The sequence below is a fragment of the Carya illinoinensis genome, chromosome 1, assembly GCF_018687715.1.
Source record: "Carya illinoinensis cultivar Pawnee chromosome 1, C.illinoinensisPawnee_v1, whole genome shotgun sequence".
In the NCBI taxonomy this organism is placed as follows: Eukaryota; Viridiplantae; Streptophyta; class Magnoliopsida; order Fagales; family Juglandaceae; genus Carya; species Carya illinoinensis.
The window spans coordinates 47,803,200-47,823,901 of NC_056752.1; the positions used below are offsets into that span (position 1 = coordinate 47,803,200).

The 20,702-nt window shown below is 33.0% G+C and overlaps 2 protein-coding genes across 4 annotated transcripts; one reads left to right on the top strand and one right to left on the bottom strand.

Annotated features, from left to right (window-relative positions):
- Positions 1–6,828: 6,828 nt before the first annotated feature.
- LOC122303158 (S-protein homolog 6) lies at positions 6,829–7,577 on the top strand. The gene has a single exon (XM_043114788.1). It carries the CDS (start codon positions 6,905–6,907, stop codon positions 7,334–7,336), a length of 432 nt encoding a protein of 143 aa, XP_042970722.1. The 5' UTR covers positions 6,829–6,904; the 3' UTR covers positions 7,337–7,577.
- Positions 7,578–11,961: 4,384 nt separating this feature from the next.
- LOC122279044 (cyclin-L1-1-like) lies at positions 11,962–16,879 on the bottom strand. Of its 3 annotated transcripts, none has more exons than XM_043089358.1 (9): positions 16,661–16,879; positions 16,212–16,318; positions 16,023–16,104; positions 15,567–15,707; positions 15,147–15,316; positions 13,744–14,017; positions 12,817–13,228; positions 12,638–12,667; positions 11,962–12,549 (listed from the first exon to the last, which is right to left on the bottom strand). In XM_043089358.1, exons 3-9 carry the CDS (start codon positions 16,089–16,091, stop codon positions 12,485–12,487), a joined length of 1,161 nt encoding a protein of 386 aa, XP_042945292.1. In that variant the 5' UTR covers positions 16,092–16,104; positions 16,212–16,318; positions 16,661–16,879; the 3' UTR covers positions 11,962–12,484. The 3 variants fall into 3 exon arrangements, with proteins under 3 accessions (XP_042945292.1, XP_042945285.1, XP_042945275.1); XM_043089351.1 differs by having other exon boundaries at positions 12,817–13,230; positions 13,749–14,017; positions 16,212–16,394; XM_043089341.1 differs by having other exon boundaries at positions 16,212–16,394.
- Between the last annotated feature and the right edge of the window lie 3,823 nt (positions 16,880–20,702).

Consider the following 20,702-nt stretch of genomic DNA (forward strand, 5'->3'; position numbering starts at 1 on the left):
GTAGAAACTACTACCCAATTATCATCATTAGGCTTTCGTGATCCACCGTGCTCATCAAAGTATTTGACATATTGGATGTCTTCATCACCCAATAATTGAAAGGCTGCCTTATATTCTTGGGCCGCCTCCAACATCAAGAAGGTTGAGTTCCATCTGGTAGGCACATCAATACAAAGACCATTCTTCGATGTTATGCCCGCAGCCTTTGCAGCAATTTTGAATTTCTCCAATCTAGAAGGAGAAGACCTCACCCATTTCACAGCCATTCTAACTCGTGCAACCGAGTCATCAACATCTTTCAACCCCTCAGTCACAATTAAATTCAAAATACGTGCAGCACATCTAACATGCAAGTATTCACCACCCAAGAATGTCTTATTTGCATATTTAAGATAATTCTTTAGATACCCCAATGCGATATCATTAGACGATGCATTATCAACTGACAAAGACAAAACTTTTTCCAACCCCCACTCCTTTATTGCGGCCACCAAGACTTTCCCAATCGTCTCACCCTTATGATCAGTTATTTGACAAAATTTAATAATTTTTTTGTGCAGAACCTAATCAGCATCAACAAAATGCACAGTCAACGACATGTAATTCATATTTTGGATTGAAGTCCAAGTATCGGTAGTGAGGCAAACTACCAAACCCGCCAATTGGCCCCTCAAAACATCTTTGTCACGGAGGTACATCTTCTTAATATCCTTGCCACAGTGTGATGAGAAGAAAGTACAAATCTCGGTTCCAACTCTTAGACAAACTCTTGGAACCCTTTACCCTCCACAAACTGAAAAGGCAGCTCGTCCATGACAATCATACGAACTAACATTCTTCTACACTCATCGGGATTATACTTCGTATACCCCTTCAATGTTGGCACCCCGGCCCCACTACTCCCATCCGCCATTTTAAAATCTAGTCTAGATTGACCCTTCTCTAATAAGGATTTTAAAATTGGACTCTTCTTGCATTGTTCCTCTAGATGGACTTTCAGCTGGGATGTACCATGTTTCCTATAGTGAAATCCATACATTTTTCCACAGTGCTTACATTTAGCTTGTGGGTTGTTCGGGTCACCACCCTCTAGTTTGGTAAAGTGTTGCCAAACTATGGATACAGGTTTCTTGCCCTGTGTGGGCTTCGGAGCAGGGCAATGTGTACTCGTTATAGGGGTAGGAGTAGGGTTAGTTTCTGGGGTAGGGGTGTTGGCTGAGGAAGGCGAGTTATCACTGAACTCCGAAGACATTCCTGATTCTCCAACAAAAAATAAAAAAAAAATTCAAAATGCAATCCAACACAATCAGGGCAAACTGCATACAAAACCAAATACATCAAAAAAATAATTGGGTTTCGGATTGGAACTCCAATCTGGGGTTCCAATCCGAAACCCGACAATCAAATTAGGGTCCCAATCCGAAATCCTAACCCCTAAATTGATTTAGGGGTTAGGGTTTCAATGAAATTTACAAAAAAAAAAAAAACAATCCAATGAAATCCGAAAAAAACCCAATCTGAAACAATCACACGAATCCATAGCACACAATTCACAAATCCCATCCTCCATCTCCGATTCAACCCCATCCTTCCTTCAATCTCCGATCAAAACTCAAAAAATTTAAAAATCAACGGAGAAAAAATAAAGAGGAGGAGAAAATTTATCGTGCGTCCGGCGTCGTGTGTCGTGCGAGAGAGAGGGAGGAGGGAATACGGCGTGCGGCGGCCGGACTGGTTGCGAGAGGGAGGAGGGAACACGAGGGCGTCGACGGGAGTGGATTTCGTGCAAGTGCGAAGGCCGAAGGGGGACTCGGGAGGGGAGGGGACCGGGGTGGGGGGGGGGGGGGGAATGGGATCGGGGGTGTTAGGGTTAAACTTAACCCATTAATGAAACGGCGCCGTTTCATTAATGGGTTAAGTTATTATATATATATATAATATATAATATATTATATTATATATATATAACCGGTGCGGGGCGGAGGAAAAATGGACCGGGGGGAGTCCGTTTCCGTCCCCCGCCTCCATTGGGTAGGGCTATACGGGCCGGGGGGCCCCTCCCCGGCCCTAACCGGTGCGGACGCCCCGCCCCGCCCTATGCGGGGGCGGGGCGAATGGGGCAGCGGGTTCCGGGGCCCCGCTGCCCACCCCTATATCGGGGTAGGGGCAGTTTGGGCTCTCAAATCCAGGCATTGCCCCTTGTGGACGGTTGGCCCAATCTGGAGGACGGATTGGCCTTCCAGTCATGGCTTGAGAAATCGGATTCAGGAAATGATCGATTCAATAAATCGGGTGATTCATGATAATTTTGAATTAAATATTTTAATATTAATAAAAAGTATTAAAAATTATATTTAATACAATTCAAACATTTTATCTAATGTATAAAAGAATATAAAATATAAATTTATTGATTAGTTTCAATAAAAATATAATATTAATCTAAATAATTTTAATAAATATGTAATTTGTGTATTTAACCTCAATAGTATTGGTCGACAGTTTGTTGCCTTATATATAAAAAAATATAAAGACAATTAAGTTATAAACACATGACAAATATAATATTTTCTGCACAACTATAAATTTAATAGAAAATGTTCATTCATCTCTTTAATTTTTTTGTTCAACTAAAAAAAATATAAAACTATATTTTGTCTTTTAATTTTTCTATAATTCTTATTGAATAGAATGATGAAAAAGTTAATATAGGTTTAGTTCAATCATAGTTCTATATAAAAAAGTAAAAGAAAAATTCTAGTTGTCAAACAACTTAAAAATAAATTCAATTTTTCTATCAAAAATAAATAAATACAAATTTGAAATCAATTCAAAATAGTTTAAAATCGGCTAGAATCGGTTTGAATTGATCGATTGAAGCAGTTTAGTAAATGATTCAAAATATTCACTAAAATTAGTTCGATATCTTATTTATTCAATTTGAATTGAATCGTTTATTCGAGCCTTACTTCTAGTCCATCCTCCACCATGTCTAACACTACATTTTTTTTTTTAAATAAAAAATCACACAAAGCAAAATTACAAACTTACCAATCTTATAAATCCAAACAAAAGCCAAAATATACGCAACAAATTAGACAAATATCATAAAATCCAACAAAAAATAAAAACAAACTTACGAAATTATAGATCAATTTAAAGAAATAAACAAAACCTAATAATTGGCGAATCACATAGATTTGAAGATTTGTGCACAAACCCATGGCCCACGGTTGCAATCATGGGTCATACAGATCTTCAAAAATCTATGGGCAGATCTATATGGCCCATTGTCACGGTCGTGAGTCATTAAACTCACAGACCTGTCACCGCGTCACCCACGATCACAACCGCGAGTTAAAAGAAAGGAATAAGAGAAGATGGAGGAGAATATAATTGAGATACAAGAGAGGATGGTGACTGGCAGTCTGGCACCAAGGCATGAGAGCCAGAAAGGAAGGGGGAGAATAGAACATAAGAGAAGAGGGGGATAGTGGCTGAGAAGTGGGAATGTGAGAAATGAGATGAGAGAGAGAAAAAAGTAATATTTATAATTAGAGTTTTGTCTTAAAATGATGCTATTTTAAAATACTCAAAACGACGTAGTTTCATTATAAATCTGTTTATATATATATATATATACACACACCCACATGTATATTATATATTAAATAGATGCGATCGGATGGGGTATCTCAGGCGGGCCTGGGCTAAGTTTGGGCCCATCCTCGGTACCTTCTAAATATGCGGGAATCCACCCACACGCCGTCCTAACGAACTGTGCCCATCGTCTGCCCCAGGGGCTGGATGTTGGGGGGTGGATGGATAGCAAGGCCCCGCCCACCCATAAGCAGTGGCCATCGAATTATTGGTCTAATATGCATTTTAAATTATTTAATTTGTCAATTGGCACCTAAAACTATCATTTGAGTCTGGTTATAGTGTTAAAATTTTATTGGATTGAAAAATAAATAAATAAATTGAAAAATAAGAAGACATTTTCATTAATTAAAATGAGTTTGCATGTAGAGTAAAGGAATAATCCTTGAATATGATTGAAAGTATAGATCATGAGCCTTTGCAATTGCCTTGCTGTTTTTAACATTTACCCTGACTTTTCCTTTTCTAAACGTTACGTGGTTCTGAATTAAAGGAAGGAATCAATGTGTGAAGTGACTCCTTCTGCTCCTCCTGCTGCACAAACAATACGACAAAAATCTATTCATACCACAAGGGTACCTTAATATTTAATGGCCACACAAATAGAGAGTATACCTTGGCGGTTGCCACGTAATGGTGTAATGCTTCCCCCCCACCCCTTAAATAATAATAATAAATAAATAAATTTATTTTCTTGGAAATGCAGATGAAATATTAGAAAGATCTGTAGAGATTGCAGATATCTGATATCTTGATGGTTTTGTCAGAGCGCTTAAATCTTATCTGGAGATATAGCTAGCCTGCTGGACAGATGTGTCGTCTATCCTTTATCATTACAACTTTGATCTTCAGAATCTGTTGCTTTTTAAGAGGCAACTTCATTAATGGCCTTTCTTGCCAATATTTGTCTCATGCATTTTAATACATGATACATTTATAATGACATAATCCGTTTGGATTTGGCTAGATTTCACTGCAATTAACTTGTTTGTTTTATTCTCTCCCAAAAAAAAAAAAAAAAAAATTTATATATAATTAATTATATATATACTTATAAAATATATAAATACTATATAATTATTTAAAAAAAATAAAATTTATTACTAAAAAATTAATTAATTTTTACTATGAGTTTTCTATTTTATTTTTTTTAAACGATTACACAACAGTTACACAATTTAATAATTTACGGTTGCAAATATATATATATTTATAAAAATTTTATGTGTAATCATTTTTACGTGTTATTTCTGCATTCGATTAATGTGATTAGTTACATTATTTTTTTAATATAAAATATTTATTTTAACTAATCACATTAATAAAATACATAAAAAAAATATATAAATGTGATTCTATGTAGCAGAATTATATTTTATACTATGTTTTAAACATCTTGTTCACTCACTAAATTAACTTTCTTTTAATTGAGTTTATAATTTAAGATCGAATTTTATTATGTATACGCCGGTGTGATAATATAACAATGTTAATTATTACGAGATTCATTACAATTTTTAGAAAAATTAAAATATTGATATTTTTTAACATAATTCATATGGAAAGCTTTCACATCAATGATATATTATGTGTATTAAAAATCATACAAGCAAACAGATTTTTTTCTTCGATCACTTACCTTTAAGGATTCGTTTGTACATTTAAAGTATCTTATAATTATGTAAATAGTAATAAATAGTTTGAATAAAAATATTTTATTAGATTTAGAAAAAAAAGATGTTAAATAAAAATATTCTAAAATTAATATAATTTTTTATTTTAAAATTTAAAATATTTTATATTTAAATAAGATTTAAAAAGTTAATTAAAAAATTTTTTCTTATCTCGTTATCCAAAAAGGAGGTTCCGATGTGATGTCCATTGAAACATATGATACAGGATATATGGCTAAACCAGAAAAGTTATGTATGGAATTGAGCAGAAATAAATTCTTATTCTAAAGGAAAATGATTGGTTCATTGCTGGTGGCTTCTGCTGGGGCTATCGTTAGCCTTATTTTATTTTTTTTTAATTTTTTTTAATAATTAAGAAATTTTTTTAATATTATTATAATTTTTTTATATTTTTTTAAAATATTTAAAAATATTAAAAAATAATTTTAAAAAAATAAAAATTTGTTTTTACTTATCGGAAGCCACCAACGTGCCTGTTGCACCGTCCTATTCTAAATTCGTAAAGCAGTCGAGGCCAAAGTCATGAGGCTATTTTTATGGACAATTGAGGTAAAAGCTTACCTAGTAGTAGCCAGTAGGGCTAAAATCCTATGGCCTTTGACAAGTCAATAACGGAAGAAAGAAAAATGATTTGTATTGTATTAGAATAATTCGATCTTATTTATATTTTATTATTTTTAATTATTATTTAATATTCTATTTTTTTTATTATTCATAATTTTTCTTAATATTTTTCATTATACCCAAATATACCCTAAAAGGATACAAGTCTTTTTAATTCACATTTGGATATAGAAATGGTTTTACTTCTGACTCATGTTACTATTACAATGTTATAAAATTTTTATATAAAATATAATAAAAAATTTACTTTTTTTCAAATTTTAAAATAATAATAATATTAAAAAATAATATTTTATTTAACTTTTAATTTTTATTTAAAATCATCTCATCTCATCTAACTATCTAAACTACACATTAATAGTTATGATATATGAAAAATGTAATATCTAGCAATATATGGTTTGGATTTTGAAAAAATTACAGTATTTATTCTTATTAGGAAAAAGTAATACTATATATAGTTATGGAATATGTAAATACCGCGAAATTATTTTGAAAAAGAGTAAAATTTATGATTAAAAAAATTAATTTTTTTTCATGTAAATTCTATATTAATTTATTTTTTTCAAATAAACTACACGACGTTTGCATAACTACGATTACAAATATCATTCATAATCTATTAAAATGCAACTAGCTAGCTATGTTAGAGAAAAGATCACGAGATTAGGACGTATGATTCCAATCTTTTTTGGGTGATTGATTTTGAATGAAATATACTTGGCTGGCTTAATTTGCATAAAATTAGCATGTTTTGGAAATTAATGTGGTTTGAGTTGTATTGCAATTAATACGCATTGATATCATTAAATATAAATACGTAAAAACAGGAATATTATAAACTGACACATATAAAATTTATTACTCCAAGCCAAGGCCAGTGCCAGTGCCAGTGCCAGTAGTGCCAGTAACAGATCAACAACATCATGAAGGTTCATATCAGTCTTTTGCTCACTCTCTCCCTTGCAATTGCATTGTTTGTTGTATTCACTCTAATATCACAACCACAGCACCTAAACGGCATGGAATATGAGGTGCGGGTGGTGAATGGATTCACAGACAACTCCTCTCTGCCTTTGGTAATTTGGTGTACATCAAAAGACGGTGATATGGGTGGACGTGCACTCCAAGAGCACGACGATTTCAGCTGGGTTGTCAGGACCAACTTCTGGGGCTCTACTCATTTCTTCTGCACCATGAAATGGGACCAAAAGAGGAAGAGTTTCGATGCGTTTAAGGTTCCAAGGGACAGTTATCGCTGCGGCCTTCTTAGGAAGTGCTTCTGGTTGGTGAAAGAGGATGGGTTTTATTTCAGCAATGATGATGTGAATTGGAAAAAGGACTTTTCCTGGTATTAGTTTAGCTGTTTTTGGAGAGAGAAAAATGAGAGACAGGCTTGCTTTGTGCTGTGCTATATATATATATATATATATATTCTCCGAGGATTTCATTGATCAGATACTTTGTCAGCAGAAGTTGCGGGTTTCAGAGACCTTGACTGAAGACATATTTTCTGTATCTAGACTTCTTCTTCTTCCTCTTCTTCTTCTTCTTTTAAAAAAATATATAGACATTCCTTTCTTTTCTGCAAGACTTCAATATCTTTGTGTAGCCTCTTTCTTTTTGTTGTTTGGCATGGCTATCAAGTTTGAGCTTTACATCATCCGGACACGTTTCCTATCTAATTGCTGCTAATTATTGCCATCATGGTTGAACTATGTAGTCTGATCAGCTGCTTTCAATTTTTTTTCACGAGAAAAGAACAGGCGAACAGCAAGGTTAGGTTAAACTTTTCACTGAAATTGAATTAATCATATATATTATCTGCTAAAAGCCAGATATTTTCCATCCTAGCTAGCTTTAATTTCTAGTTGAATGACTGATGCATGAGCATAAGATCATCAGCTTTATGCATTTCAACTTTAAAGGCACAAAACGCCAATCTTGATGAGCTAGAAGTAGAAGTTATAGACTCTGGGATTCAATCGTACGTGGTTGATAAAAAAAGACAAAAGACAATATCAAAAAGTATGTAAAGATATATAGCGATAGATTTTTTATAGATCTAGCTCCTTAACCTAATATATAGGAATATTAGGAAAATATATATGTTTATTCAAGTACTACATGAATCATGTCTCCTGCTTAGAGTTCAAAACAATGATCTCCTAATTCATGGATTATTTTTCTCGTAAATAATTTTGACCAACTAGATAGATAGATAGATAGATAGGTAGACGTGAGATAAATCATACGAGGAAGTGAGGCCGGCCTTTGACAAAGACGTGGGTGTAGTCCTTTTATTTGGAAGCGCATATAAATACATGAAAGGTCAGTAATCGTGGTGCAGTACTCATCTAGTCAAGTCATTTTCAGAAACCCATGATCATGATCACAATGCTTCCTAAAAAACTAATGTGTGTCACGCATGCCTATCTATGTTAAATTAGTACTGTTGCATCCCACATGGAGATCATCAGGCCAGAGAAGTTTTTGTGATCTCTGTTAGAAGCTGATCATCATCAAGTTGCGTTAAAGCTAGCTAGCTAGCTTAACTTTCAAAAGTGCCACACTAGAGATGACCAAAACAGGCATTTTCAATATCTTGAAAAAGGCGCCTTGCACTAGCTATAGGGGCATGCAGCAGTCTCTTTCTCATAAGGAATCCAGAGACTTCTTTCCAGGAGATCTTTCTATCTTTGCACTGTTTCCTTCAACAGTTTTCTAGCTTCTTCTATTCGATAGGACCGGGCATATATGCTATTATGCATGCCCCAACACCATTCTAATGGGGTTAAAATTGCGTATAGTGGATGTATGGCAATTTGAATCTTGATGCTTTTTTTGAGCCTCGGTCTCTCAAATTCTATTGGCAATTGCCAACTTAATCCACCCAAACCCAACCCATCTGTAGAGGCGCGTTACTGTTCTTATAATGAATGATGATGATCGTGTGCCCTCCAGTTAATATGGCACTAAATTTTGTAGTTTTTTTTTTCTTTTTTTATAAAATAAAAAAGTAGAACTTTTATTAAAAAAAACTATCGATAAGGCGGAGGAATAATCATATACAAGCAATCAAGACGTTAAGATTTATCTATCTAAATAAGACAATTTCAAATAGTCCGATTGCAAAAGACCCCGTAAACGTACAATACTAACACCATTCCTGTCGAAATCGATCATCTTACTTTTAGCACCTTCCATTTGTAGCTTAATGTCGAGAATTTTTTTTTACATAAATATTCATCACTTGCAAAATACCATAAAATATGAAGATAATTATTAATATATATTGGGTTGATATAATTGTAAATATTAATTATGTAAATACACTAACATTTTAATGAGAAATCAATAGTGAATATTTAAGCAATAAATTGTGAAGATCATCCGAATCCAGACATGCATGTAAATATTGCAAGGGAAATTAATCTAAATTTATGTTCTTTTGACCTCCTCAATAACTCTTTAGTAATTACAAGATTAAATTAATAAGAGTAATTTGCTTACCAATTCTGCCAACAATGGTACCGGAATTTCCGTACCTTTTATATATATATATATATATATATAATATACTTAGAAGTGCAAGAAAAGCAATCTAGAAATTAAGTCATATATATATAACGGTTAATATCATGAATGCATTTATATATATATAAATATTTATATATTATATTAAGCTTTCGGTAACAGATCCATGGACGTGGCTTGCTTGAAAATCTACATGAATACCATAATATTGCTATATATTAATAAATTTTTACTACATACAAGTAAAGTGATATACTAATCTATATATTAATACTGATTTTTTCATATTTAAAATTTAAATTAGTATTATTTTTTAATCAATCACAATAAATTAATACAAATATTAATGTATAATTATATTTACAATTAAATTTTTTCATATTAATATTCATGCAATGAATCTCACTAGTATCACTTCACTTTAATTTAATTGGTTAATATTTTTGCCTTCGATCATTTATTTTCTCGATAAGGTCTGTGTCAGGTTTTTGTCCAGTTTCGAGCTATATCTGTCTTTCCAACTTAAAGTACCCTCAAGATCATGGAGTAATAACACGAGAGAATGATCTAATTCTGGCTTTGATCTGGGTTTCCTAGGACTTTTTTTTCCCAAGTTGGTGCAGTACGATATAAATAGATAAAAATAGGAGTACTCCCAACAGAATTTTAATTACAGTACCAGAGACAAGCTGGCTTTTTTTATTTTTTCTTTTAATTAACCGACAATCCATAAGTTTCTCCAAAAATTCTCTAATAATATTAACTCACAGCACAAGGGTAAGGGGAATCAGCAAGATCTCAGGAAACTAACATGCAAGTAGCACTCCCCACCATTGATATTTTGTTATATATAGTTAGTCGAAGATCTGGGCATTAATCCCATGCAGTGTACATGACCGTCTTCACGTACAAAAATGACAACTCAGAGCGGCTTTGTCTTCCTTGTTCTAGCATGCACTACTGCTAATTTATTCGCAATAGCATCTGCTGTGAAAGACAATAACTTGACCGTCGTTCATGTCATGAATAGCTTGCCAAAGAGCTCACCATATCCGTTGAAGATCCAATGCAAGTCGAAAAATATGCAGGTGCGGCATGGGGAGGAGGTGCTCAAAGTCGGGGACGATTACAGGTGGACGGTTGAAAAAAATGAAATATACTACTGTCAAGCTGTATGGTTCAGATTCTTTGCTTCCTGGCATGCGTTTCAGCCCCAAAGAGATTTAAGCAATGAGACTGTGTATTGGCTGATAAAGGATAATGGCTTCTTTCATAGCTGGGATAACTCTAGTTGGGTGAGAAAAGAAACGTGGCAAACTGAATGATTTGATCTCAGTCAGGAGCTTTTTAGATGATCGTCATCGTGCAGGCTAGGATTTCTCTTCTATGTTTACGTTGAATGCATATATGATGATCAACTGATCATGATCTCAAGGAATTAAGTTTTTTTTTTTGCTCAGTTTTCTTGCCATGTTTGATGTCACGGAAAGTACATACATGAATTCGGGCAGGAAATTGAGAAATGGGAATTCGGGTACATATGCATGATTGATCATTATTGTTAATTTATTATATTTAATTTGAAGAAAGGTGAATTAAGATTTCTGATCCACCTAATTAATTAAGAATGCATCCATCCATCTAATTTCTTACTGTTAGATCAGTGGAATTTAAATCGCCCGGCCAGCACGCATGCAACATATATATTTCCTTGATCTCCTGATTCCTAATTCCATTGCCTTCGTTGGACGTAACATTCATATTCTAGAGAAAGGGATGTCTATATTCTATAATCGGTTCTCGATGAGTTCAGGGTTTAGCGTATAAAAGAGCTAAACGCGTAAAGTATGAGTAACAACAACGCAGTAGGAAAGGTACATACGTTATAAGATGAGAAAAACGCTACAAGATCATGTGCTGTATAAAAATCTTGAATTTTATTATTAGGGTGATTATTCCAATATATTTCGATATTAGAATAAAATTTTTGTATACAGTACTGCATATCATATATATTTTTTTTTATTGACACCAGATGTCGAGGAACAACATCCAAACTAATCCCGGTGGCACACAGACCCTCAACAAGAAATTTTCCATAATTACACATCGGATAATTCAAAAAAAAATCTCTCGACCCCTAAAGATTGTTTACACCCAAGAAAATTTAAATCTTAGACTTGGGGGAATATGTCTCGAGCCTAAGGCCTTTACCGCTTGATCCAGCCAATCCTTAGGGGTTTGCATGCTATATATATAAATTATAGAATTATGGAATGAACATAGGTTAAAACCCACGAGAAACAAACCATAACGACTAATGAACAACCACAACAGAACGCATAATGTTGAAACAAAATTTGAAAATTCATACAACATAAATGTTAAACAAAATGAAAATTAAAGAGAGAAAATATATGTCAGGGCTAAGAAAGCAAGGAGAAAATGAGGGAACAGATTCAAAATTACAAAAATATCATTCATACTCAAAATTACAACAATGCTACCAAGAACTAAAAGGTTACATATATATATATACACCATTTGAGTTTAAACGAAAAAAGCACACAAATGCCATAAATCAAATTCCATACTAGAATGCAAATTCTAGTTGGGATGGTCTGAACAGTTCGAAACAGCTCAGAATTTAGAGCGAAACGAAAAAAAAAAGGGGGTAAAATGTACTGATTATACCCCAGTACAATAAACTCCAAGCATTTTGATTGAGACGAAATGTAGAACTAATTGTACTAGCAGCACTATCGATAGCTGTGTACAAAATCAACAGTTGATCTTGTACAGAGGTTGATTTGCAAATCAGGTCATACATCTGCAGTCAACAGTAATTATTGTTTCAATGAAGCATATTTTCATTTTCCTCCACTACTTTGTATTTCCTACCTGCAGGCCAAACGTGACTTACAGAGATGAATGAATACAAATAACATGCCTCAAAGACAGGTTTAAGATTATGAACGATGTCTATGGCGATCCTTCTCCCTTGAAGAATAAGAGGAACTGTAGTAGTCACGATCTGAAATGAAAAAGGGGTTCAGATAAAAGGAACTATGGTCTAACGAGAACCCATACTACAAAATACCAAAGGGGAAACAAGCACATACCTCGTGATGAGTGGTGTCTTGAGCGTCCTCCTGCATCCACAAGACAAAGTCGACATCATTAGAAAATGTTAGAGAACAAAAGAAAAGGGCGCCACGCTACATTCAAATTTCAAGGATACACCCGTAACACATATTAAAGATGGCATCAGGTTCATGAACAAAAATGGTTGTAAACATACCTGAATCCTTTCCTCTATCCCTAGAAAGATGACTGCGATCCTTGACTTTATCTCTGTCCCTCTCACTTTCCTCTCGGTCCCATTCCCGGTCAGAATCTCTGCCCCTATCACGATCACGAGCCTTTATTCTGTCCTCCCTCTCCCTTTCCCTGTCCCTTTCCCTCTCTTTCTCTCTCTCCCTATTTCGCTCCCTACTTGCCTCTGTCCTGTGCTCGGGATAGGATTTTAGCATGGGCTCTTCTCTAGCATCTCCTTCAACAGGCACGTTCAATGGCTCATCATCACTTTTCTTAGTCTCCTTCAACTTGTCAATGGCTACTCTTATCAATACATCTTTGGATCCACCAGATCCTGGATTAGCTGCTGCTGAAGTTGGCTTGGCATTAGCTGTAGGGCTAGTCTGCTGAACCTCCTACAGAAAAGAAATGACATAAAAACCTGGCCTTACTAATGTGATTCTAGTCTCATTGGGAGATAATAGTTTCAATACATGCCATCATCTGGTGAAACAAGTTTTCTGCAGTCCTCACAATTGCCATTCTTTCTCTAGAAAGAGCATCAGTAATGGTGTAACATAACCAAAAATCAAGTGGTCTAACAAGCCAACTCCACAATTAGAATTTTTGGAAAAAAAACCCTAAGGGATTGGCAATTGGAAAAGAGTAATGCTACATATAGTCATAGAGTGTGCAAGTGCCGCACAATCATTTTGAAAAAGAGTGGAGTTCACAATTAAAAAGTTAGTTTTTTTTTTTTTTTTTCCTTGTGGGTTTCATATTAATTCAATTTTTTCAAAAAAACTGCGCGGCATTTGCACAATCCATGACTACAAATATCATTTCTCATTGAAAAATTGCAAACAACATATTAGCATAAGCTCAATGTTTCCAATGAAAGTTATAAGAGTGCAAGAATAAGATATAATACCTTGGGTACAAACTGAGATTGCGAATCCCTTGACTTGTTAGAAAATGTAAAAGAATCTCCATCCTTACAGACTGGAATGTACAGTGCCTTAGGAAGGCTGTACAGGTGAGCCAGAACACTACAAACTTCATCAATCCCAGACTTGTCTGCATCAAAGGCCTTCCACCATGGAGGATTCTCAGGAAGGGGTACCTGGAACCGACGTGCCGCAACATAGACAACCCCACAGGCCACAACCTCGCTCTTGAATCGAACACACAAGGTCGTACGCAAACTGATAAAATTTTGATGTTAGAAACAGAAGTATACAATAAATAGAGCCTAGCAGTGGAAGTATAAGCCATAGAGTAAAACAGGAAAAAAATAAAAAAAATGTCAGAATCAGAGGTCAAAATGCTACAAACAATTGGGGAATAGAAGTCTACATACACAAGAGAGTACACAAAAATAAACTCAAAAACTTATGTGACTTCATATGATCCATTAGATCTACTTTATAATAAAAGTAACTTTACAATCTGACGTACTGCATCAATCCACATCAGCTTGTGAGCTTACTTTTGTGTAATCCCTTTGTGGCTAAAGTATTTCTCATTGGGTAAAGGAAAAATATGCTTTTGGAGTTCTAACCATCATTTAAAATTATAAAATATTGTTGAATGCAATTCCATCCAGTGCACCAAATTCAAGCAGTGGGGTTACAAATAAACAACTTTCAAGAAATTACTCGTGGTGGGTTGATTGTTAGTAACTTGGAAAGTTCTTCTACCAAGAAACAGAAGTATTTCTGCATCATTCTAGTATTGGTCGATCTTAATTTTGTAGATTCTATTCCAGCGACTGAAAATTAGGAACATGCAGGAATTAGAAGTATGGAACAAAATAAAATAATTTTTATGATTCTATAGCTATTTCTACATAAATAACAACCAGAAGAAGAATAGGTGGAAAGATTCAAATCAAATCGAATCTACACTTGGAGCATGACCTGATTGGCAACAACAATAGTTCAATAGCTCATGACATCTTGAGAAAACCAAAAGGAGCAATTTAATCACGTGATGTCAGCAATTTTGACAAGTGCCATTTCTACTGTAGGCCCATTTATCTTCAAATAAGCAATATTTGAGTCTACCATAGTTCTATGTAAACAAAACTTCACAAGAGCCAATGGGATCAAGTCCTTCATTGGAAGTTATTGTTACTACTTATTTTCTATTGTGTACCAATGCCAATTTGTGCATGAAAAGTAGATCAAGTCTACCACAATTTGTGTAAGCAAATTCTAGAGATGCAAAGCTTTTGTGTTAAATGGATGTCAAAATAATAAGAACACAAAGCACATAGGTTATGTAGTAACTAATGGAAGATATATCTACAAGTACTTTATTTGCAGAAGGTACCTATCATTTGCGAGATTCCAAGCTTCTTGCGTCAGTTCTGGAGGTGTTTCAAGGGTGGCGAGGTAGTTAGATATGAATTTATGAGGATGTTCAACATGACAAATGAATCCCATCTCCTTCAATATATGTCTTTCTGTTCGACTCAAGTCTGTCTTGAGCTCATGATATTTCTGTTAGAAAAGAAACCCAAAGAAATAGGAAACCATGAAAATGGACTTTTAAAGAAAAAAATAAAAACAACACTTGAACAGCTAAAATCAACCACTTGTCCAGACAAAAAGCCAGCATACTACAAAGACGCCAGAAAGGAAACAATGCATACAAAAGAAGAAAACAATAAAAAATAACAAACGTAATTCCAAACATTTTTTTTTTTATAAGTAAACGTAATTCCAAACAAAAAGAAGGCGGATGTCTAACCAGCGATCCAATTTCCAAATGCTCTATGGGCAAGTTCTCCCTCCTACATTCCATTCTATGGAAAACAATGAGGACTTGTCTTGCTTTCCTAGGGCTTTCCTCCAGCTTTGATGCAAGCCACACACAGCCTGCAGCAACTTTCTGCAAGACATTATCCCATAGCAGATAAGTTTAAGATGAAGAACATGGGCATAAAGCTATTGGGCTGTTTCAAGTCAATAAAACAAGCATTGGTTGTCAAGAAAATGTAGGAAGAAAAAACCATTCCAGAAAACTAGGACTTTAATTCAATGGTTTTCAATACAACTATTTGGCCTAGCAAAGGTGTGTAGTCAATATGAAACTAGAATGTACTTTAAAAGTCCTTTCCTCTTTATTCTCTGTGTCTTAGCAAAGAATGAGAAAATGATTTTGTTTTTTTTTTTTTTTTGGGGGGGAGTGGGGGGTTGTTCCAACCTTCACATTGAAGCGGGCAAATGACTTCTTGCAGTAGAAACGATGGAATACAACCTGGCCAGTGGCCATTATTGCTTGAGGCCTGTAAGTAAGAAGACTTAAGGAAATAACACGGAACCAAAAAAATGTAGGAAAAGGAAGCAATTCCATAAACGAACATGTACTCGACCAATAAACAACACAGGATACAACTTAAGCAAGATGCCACTTTCTTGGATGAGATCACAGCCATAGATTCGTAGGGCAGTTTCGGTCGCTTCATCTATACCATCTTTCCTAGAAGGTGAGTTCTCTAGCTGCTCATCGGTCAAGTAGAAATTGTCAATCGCTGTATATATCATTGTCAAGCAAAGGGCTCAACAAGCTTCAATCCTACCACAAAATAACAAACTCACTCTTAGAATTAACATGTAAAAACCAATCGAGGCCCTTTGGAAGAGGAGGGGGGGGGGGGGGGGGGGGGGGGGGGGGGGGGGGGGTGGGGGAAGCGAACGGAAAGAAATTGAGGGGAGAAGGGCGAAGGAGAGATTTTTCACACGAATTCAGAACTAGTGTAAAACCCAAAATAAAATTTTTAAAGAACCCATTAGATACAGCCAGGAATCCAACATGTAAGGGGAAGAAATTGAGAAAAGTACCTTGAGTATTGTACGGATTGTCGAGCCTAGAGAGGGGGGTGGCAGTTCTTGGCTCCGAAAGTGAGCTCTAGCGCTCCGTAATTAGGTCGCTGGAAGGGAGTTGTCGCGGCCGGTAGTAGCGGTGGCGTTGGTGGTGGTGATGGGCTATCGAAGGGTATGGCGTGGGCGTACTGTGTGGGTAGAAATTTGAGAAGAAAAGGGTAGGAATGAGTCAGGGTGTAACGGTCTGTACCGATAAAATCAAAATTTATACCGAATCGGGACGTACCGATTTTATATTTTTTAAAATTGATTATCTATTAATTATTTTTTTAAATTGGTATTTTCAATTTTATTAATTTTTTATTCCATATTGCCGATTTTTCAATTTCAATAAAATGAAGAAAATATGTTATGTAAAAAGAATTATGCTATAAAAAAACGATCAAATGAATTCTCATATTTAAGATTAAAGTTTTATATTATAAATTATAATAATATTTTCTTACACATAATTATAATTTATATTATTATATATAAAAATTATATATAATATTTTATACATAATATTTAAAAAATTAAATTAAATATATATTATAGTAAATGGGCCATCCAGTTTTGACATTTTAAAAATCGATTTCAAATCGACTCCACCTACTCAATTTGGTTCGGATCGATTTTCTGATTTACCGGTTAAAATTTACATTATTAAAAATGATCCGATTGTTTTCAACGAAATCGAGTGCTTGCTTCTTCTTCTTTTTCTTCTTCTTTTTTTTTTTTTTATAATTTTTTTTCTTAACTTTACTAATGGAAGCAGAAATTAAAATAGTGTGACAGAAAAGGGCTATCGATCTGAAAATGGACTTCTTGTACTTCCACTAATTGTCCCTGGGATAATATATCATGCCCATGGTTTTGCCATTCTTGTTTGTTTACACCCTTTATCTATTTATTTTTTAAATTTTTTACTTAATAATTAAAGAAATAATTATTAATATATTAGTATTTTTTTAATATTTATTATTATTTTTTAAATATAATTTATATAAGAATACGCCGAACGATAAACACTAGCAGCATAGTAGCAGCGTCCTTGTGAACCTACATACCCGCAATCGTTTCACCACCATGCATGCTATCAACTATATTTTTGCTATAAATAAAAACATTTAAAAAAATAATAATAATTAAAAAAAAAAACTATATTTTTGCTATCGTTTTCCTTTTCTTCAAAACATGTTTTATTTTAAGGTTTAGTCTTATTCATTTAAAACATGTTTTGCTTTAAGGTTTTGCCTATTTTATTAGAGATGTAGATGATTAGGAAGTGAATGTTGTTTCAAATTTTCTAGGAAGAATTTATAACTCTAAAGTGATGTAGGGAAGAGATAAATTTTAAAGCTTGAATTTTATAAATACAAAATTACAATTTAAATGATGTAAATTGTATACTCTACACACTATTTAATAATATAATAACTCTATTAAGAATATACTACAAATAATTAAATTTATCTTTTTTATCAATTTAAAATTTATAATAATTTAACATGATATCAAAGCAGAAATCTTAATTTATATAGGTTAAATTTTTAGAATAAATGGTGATTTTATTTATTCAACTACAAGAAATTTCGTATTTGTGTGTATGTGTTCTTTTTTTTCTTAGTAATTTTTTTCGAAATTTAGAGTTTATGTAACGGCAAATATATGATCTCAAGCCTTTTGGAATCTGATACATATAGAAAAATTTTCATATCACAAGTTAATTACTGTATTTAGAGTTTCACTTATACACAAATTCTTTTATAATTGATATGGTCTTAACTATTGTTACAGCTCTGTATCTGACTTTGGCTTCATATGTATTTTAATTTTCTCAAACAACCATCAATTTAATATGGTATCAAAATTTGAATCCCGGCTCTATTCCTTAAATGTGTAAAATTAAATATTCTCTTTATAATTTATTAGTCATTAAAGGGTGTACGACTCACACTTAATGAGTATTATGATACAATAAATGATATTAATATTCTAGAAACATTAATATATTATTATTCATATATCAATATCATATTTTTATTTTTAATCAAACACGAGTAAATCTTAAATTCATTGTCGAATTCTATTTTCAATTCACAAACAATTCATTTATTATAAAAATAAGTTCAAACTTGTTCATATGCTACCCACCGTTTGAGAATATATATATATATATATATATATAATAACTCTATTAAAAATATAATATAAATGATTTAATCTACCTCTTCTCATTAATTTAAATTTTTAAAATATATAGTGATTTCATATAATATCTTAGTAGAGATCCTAAATTCAAATAGTTTCAACCTTTTTGTGATAACCAGTGATTTCATTTATTCACTTATAAAACATTTCATGTTCGTGTGTTTTTTTCTTAATGATTTCTTACAACTTGAGAGTTTATGTACTAATGACGAATATATAATCTCAAGCCTTTTGGTTTCGGTTTGACGTGATTATATAAATATATATATATATATATATTAATCTTTCTGCCCTTTTTAGCCCTAAGACACACACATACACATATATATATAATCATATTTCTTGATTTTTTTTGGGTTGTTCTTTAGGTTTGTTTAGTTTTGCTATGGGGTTAGGCTTGTTTAGATTTTTTGCGGTGGATTTTGTTGGTTCTGAATTGGGGGGATTTGCTATTTTCCCGTTGCTTGACATATAATCACGGTTTTCCTCTTTTATAAATAGGGGTTTTTTAATAAATTTGAGACGGGATCACCATATGTGTAGCTATAGGCTCTTTGGTAAAAATATAAATATATATATATACATATAATCTTTCTGCCCTTTCTATCCTAAGACACACACACATACATACATACACACTTTTTACCCTTTTTAACCCTGAGACATACATACATATATACATATATATCTTCTATATATAAAAAGTGTGTATGAAACGGAAAATCTTGTTTTAACGGTTTTTCTTGTTTTTCCGTTAAAATTAACACCGTTTGTTTTAACGGTTTGACATATAAAATGAAGATATAAATATTGAGAGAGATAGCATTCAATGTTGTTATATGATTTATTAATCACAATAATAATAATACTTAATATTTTATATAATAATAACTAATTAAAGATTAGTTATTATATTTTTCTCATTTTCCTTAACATATACACGTGTATTAGGTGCATAAGACGTAAATCCCTAAGTATAATATATGTGTATTATACATTTCATTAACTCAGATTATTGAATATTTCAAATTTAAAAATCTCATATAATATATAATACAAGTGTGTTTAATCAAAGTGTTTTTTCTTTTCCCATGGTAGTAGGACGTAACTTCGGTAAGTCATATTCCACACGGAGGCTTGCTATGATAGGTACGTGACAAAGGCCGTGATCATTGAGCTAATCAAGAAAGAGTAAATTCGGCTAACAACTTCAAAATATATTTTAGGATTTATATATATGTTATATATAGAAAATATTATACCACAAATTTTATAAAAAGATTATGTTTTAACTTTATGTTGTCCCTGATCGACTCAACCAACAACAAAATAAGAATTTCAATGTTGTCTCTATTGATCGTCTACAGGATGACATAAATTGATGAATAATAATACAAATATCAAACGATACATATTTTGAACTACCGTTTATGTTAGACTTTTATTAAATTTTTCGTATACATTTTTGCTAAAATTATAGATGTTATAAATATGTATTGGATTATATGATATTTTGAATTAATTTTTTTATTTTCTCTAATATGCCTTAAATTATTAAGTGACATCAATAATTTTTATAAAATATATATTATTTTTTATAAATAATCATTTCATAAAATTAGACAAACGTGCTTTGCACGTTGCTCCCACCTAGTATATATATATATGGCAGCACCAGCGGTCCACCAACCCCAAATTAAAATGACTTAAATAAATATTTTCAGTCGAAGAAAATATTAATCACGTTTAATTGTGACGTTCCTCACCACTTCCTTTAATTTGGCATCACCCATAATTACTAATAATT

What these genes read in the sequence shown, in the direction of transcription:
- LOC122303158 (XM_043114788.1), top strand. Translation starts at nt 6,905, where the DNA reads ATGAAGGTTCATATCAGTCTTTTGCTCACTCTCTCCCTTGCAATTGCA.
- LOC122279044 (XM_043089341.1), bottom strand. Translation starts at nt 16,363, where the DNA reads ATGATATATACAGCGATTGACAATTTCTACTTGACCGATGAGCAGCTA. An exon ending in TTGCCCGCTTCAATGTGAAG is followed by an intron (nt 15,708 to 16,022) that starts GTTGGAACAACC and finishes AATGTCTTGCAG; the next exon opens with AAAGTTGCTGCAGGCTGTGT. An exon ending in AAGACACCACTCATCACGAG is followed by an intron (nt 12,550 to 12,637) that starts GTATGTGCTTGT and finishes TTTTCATTTCAG; the next exon opens with ATCGTGACTACTACAGTTCC.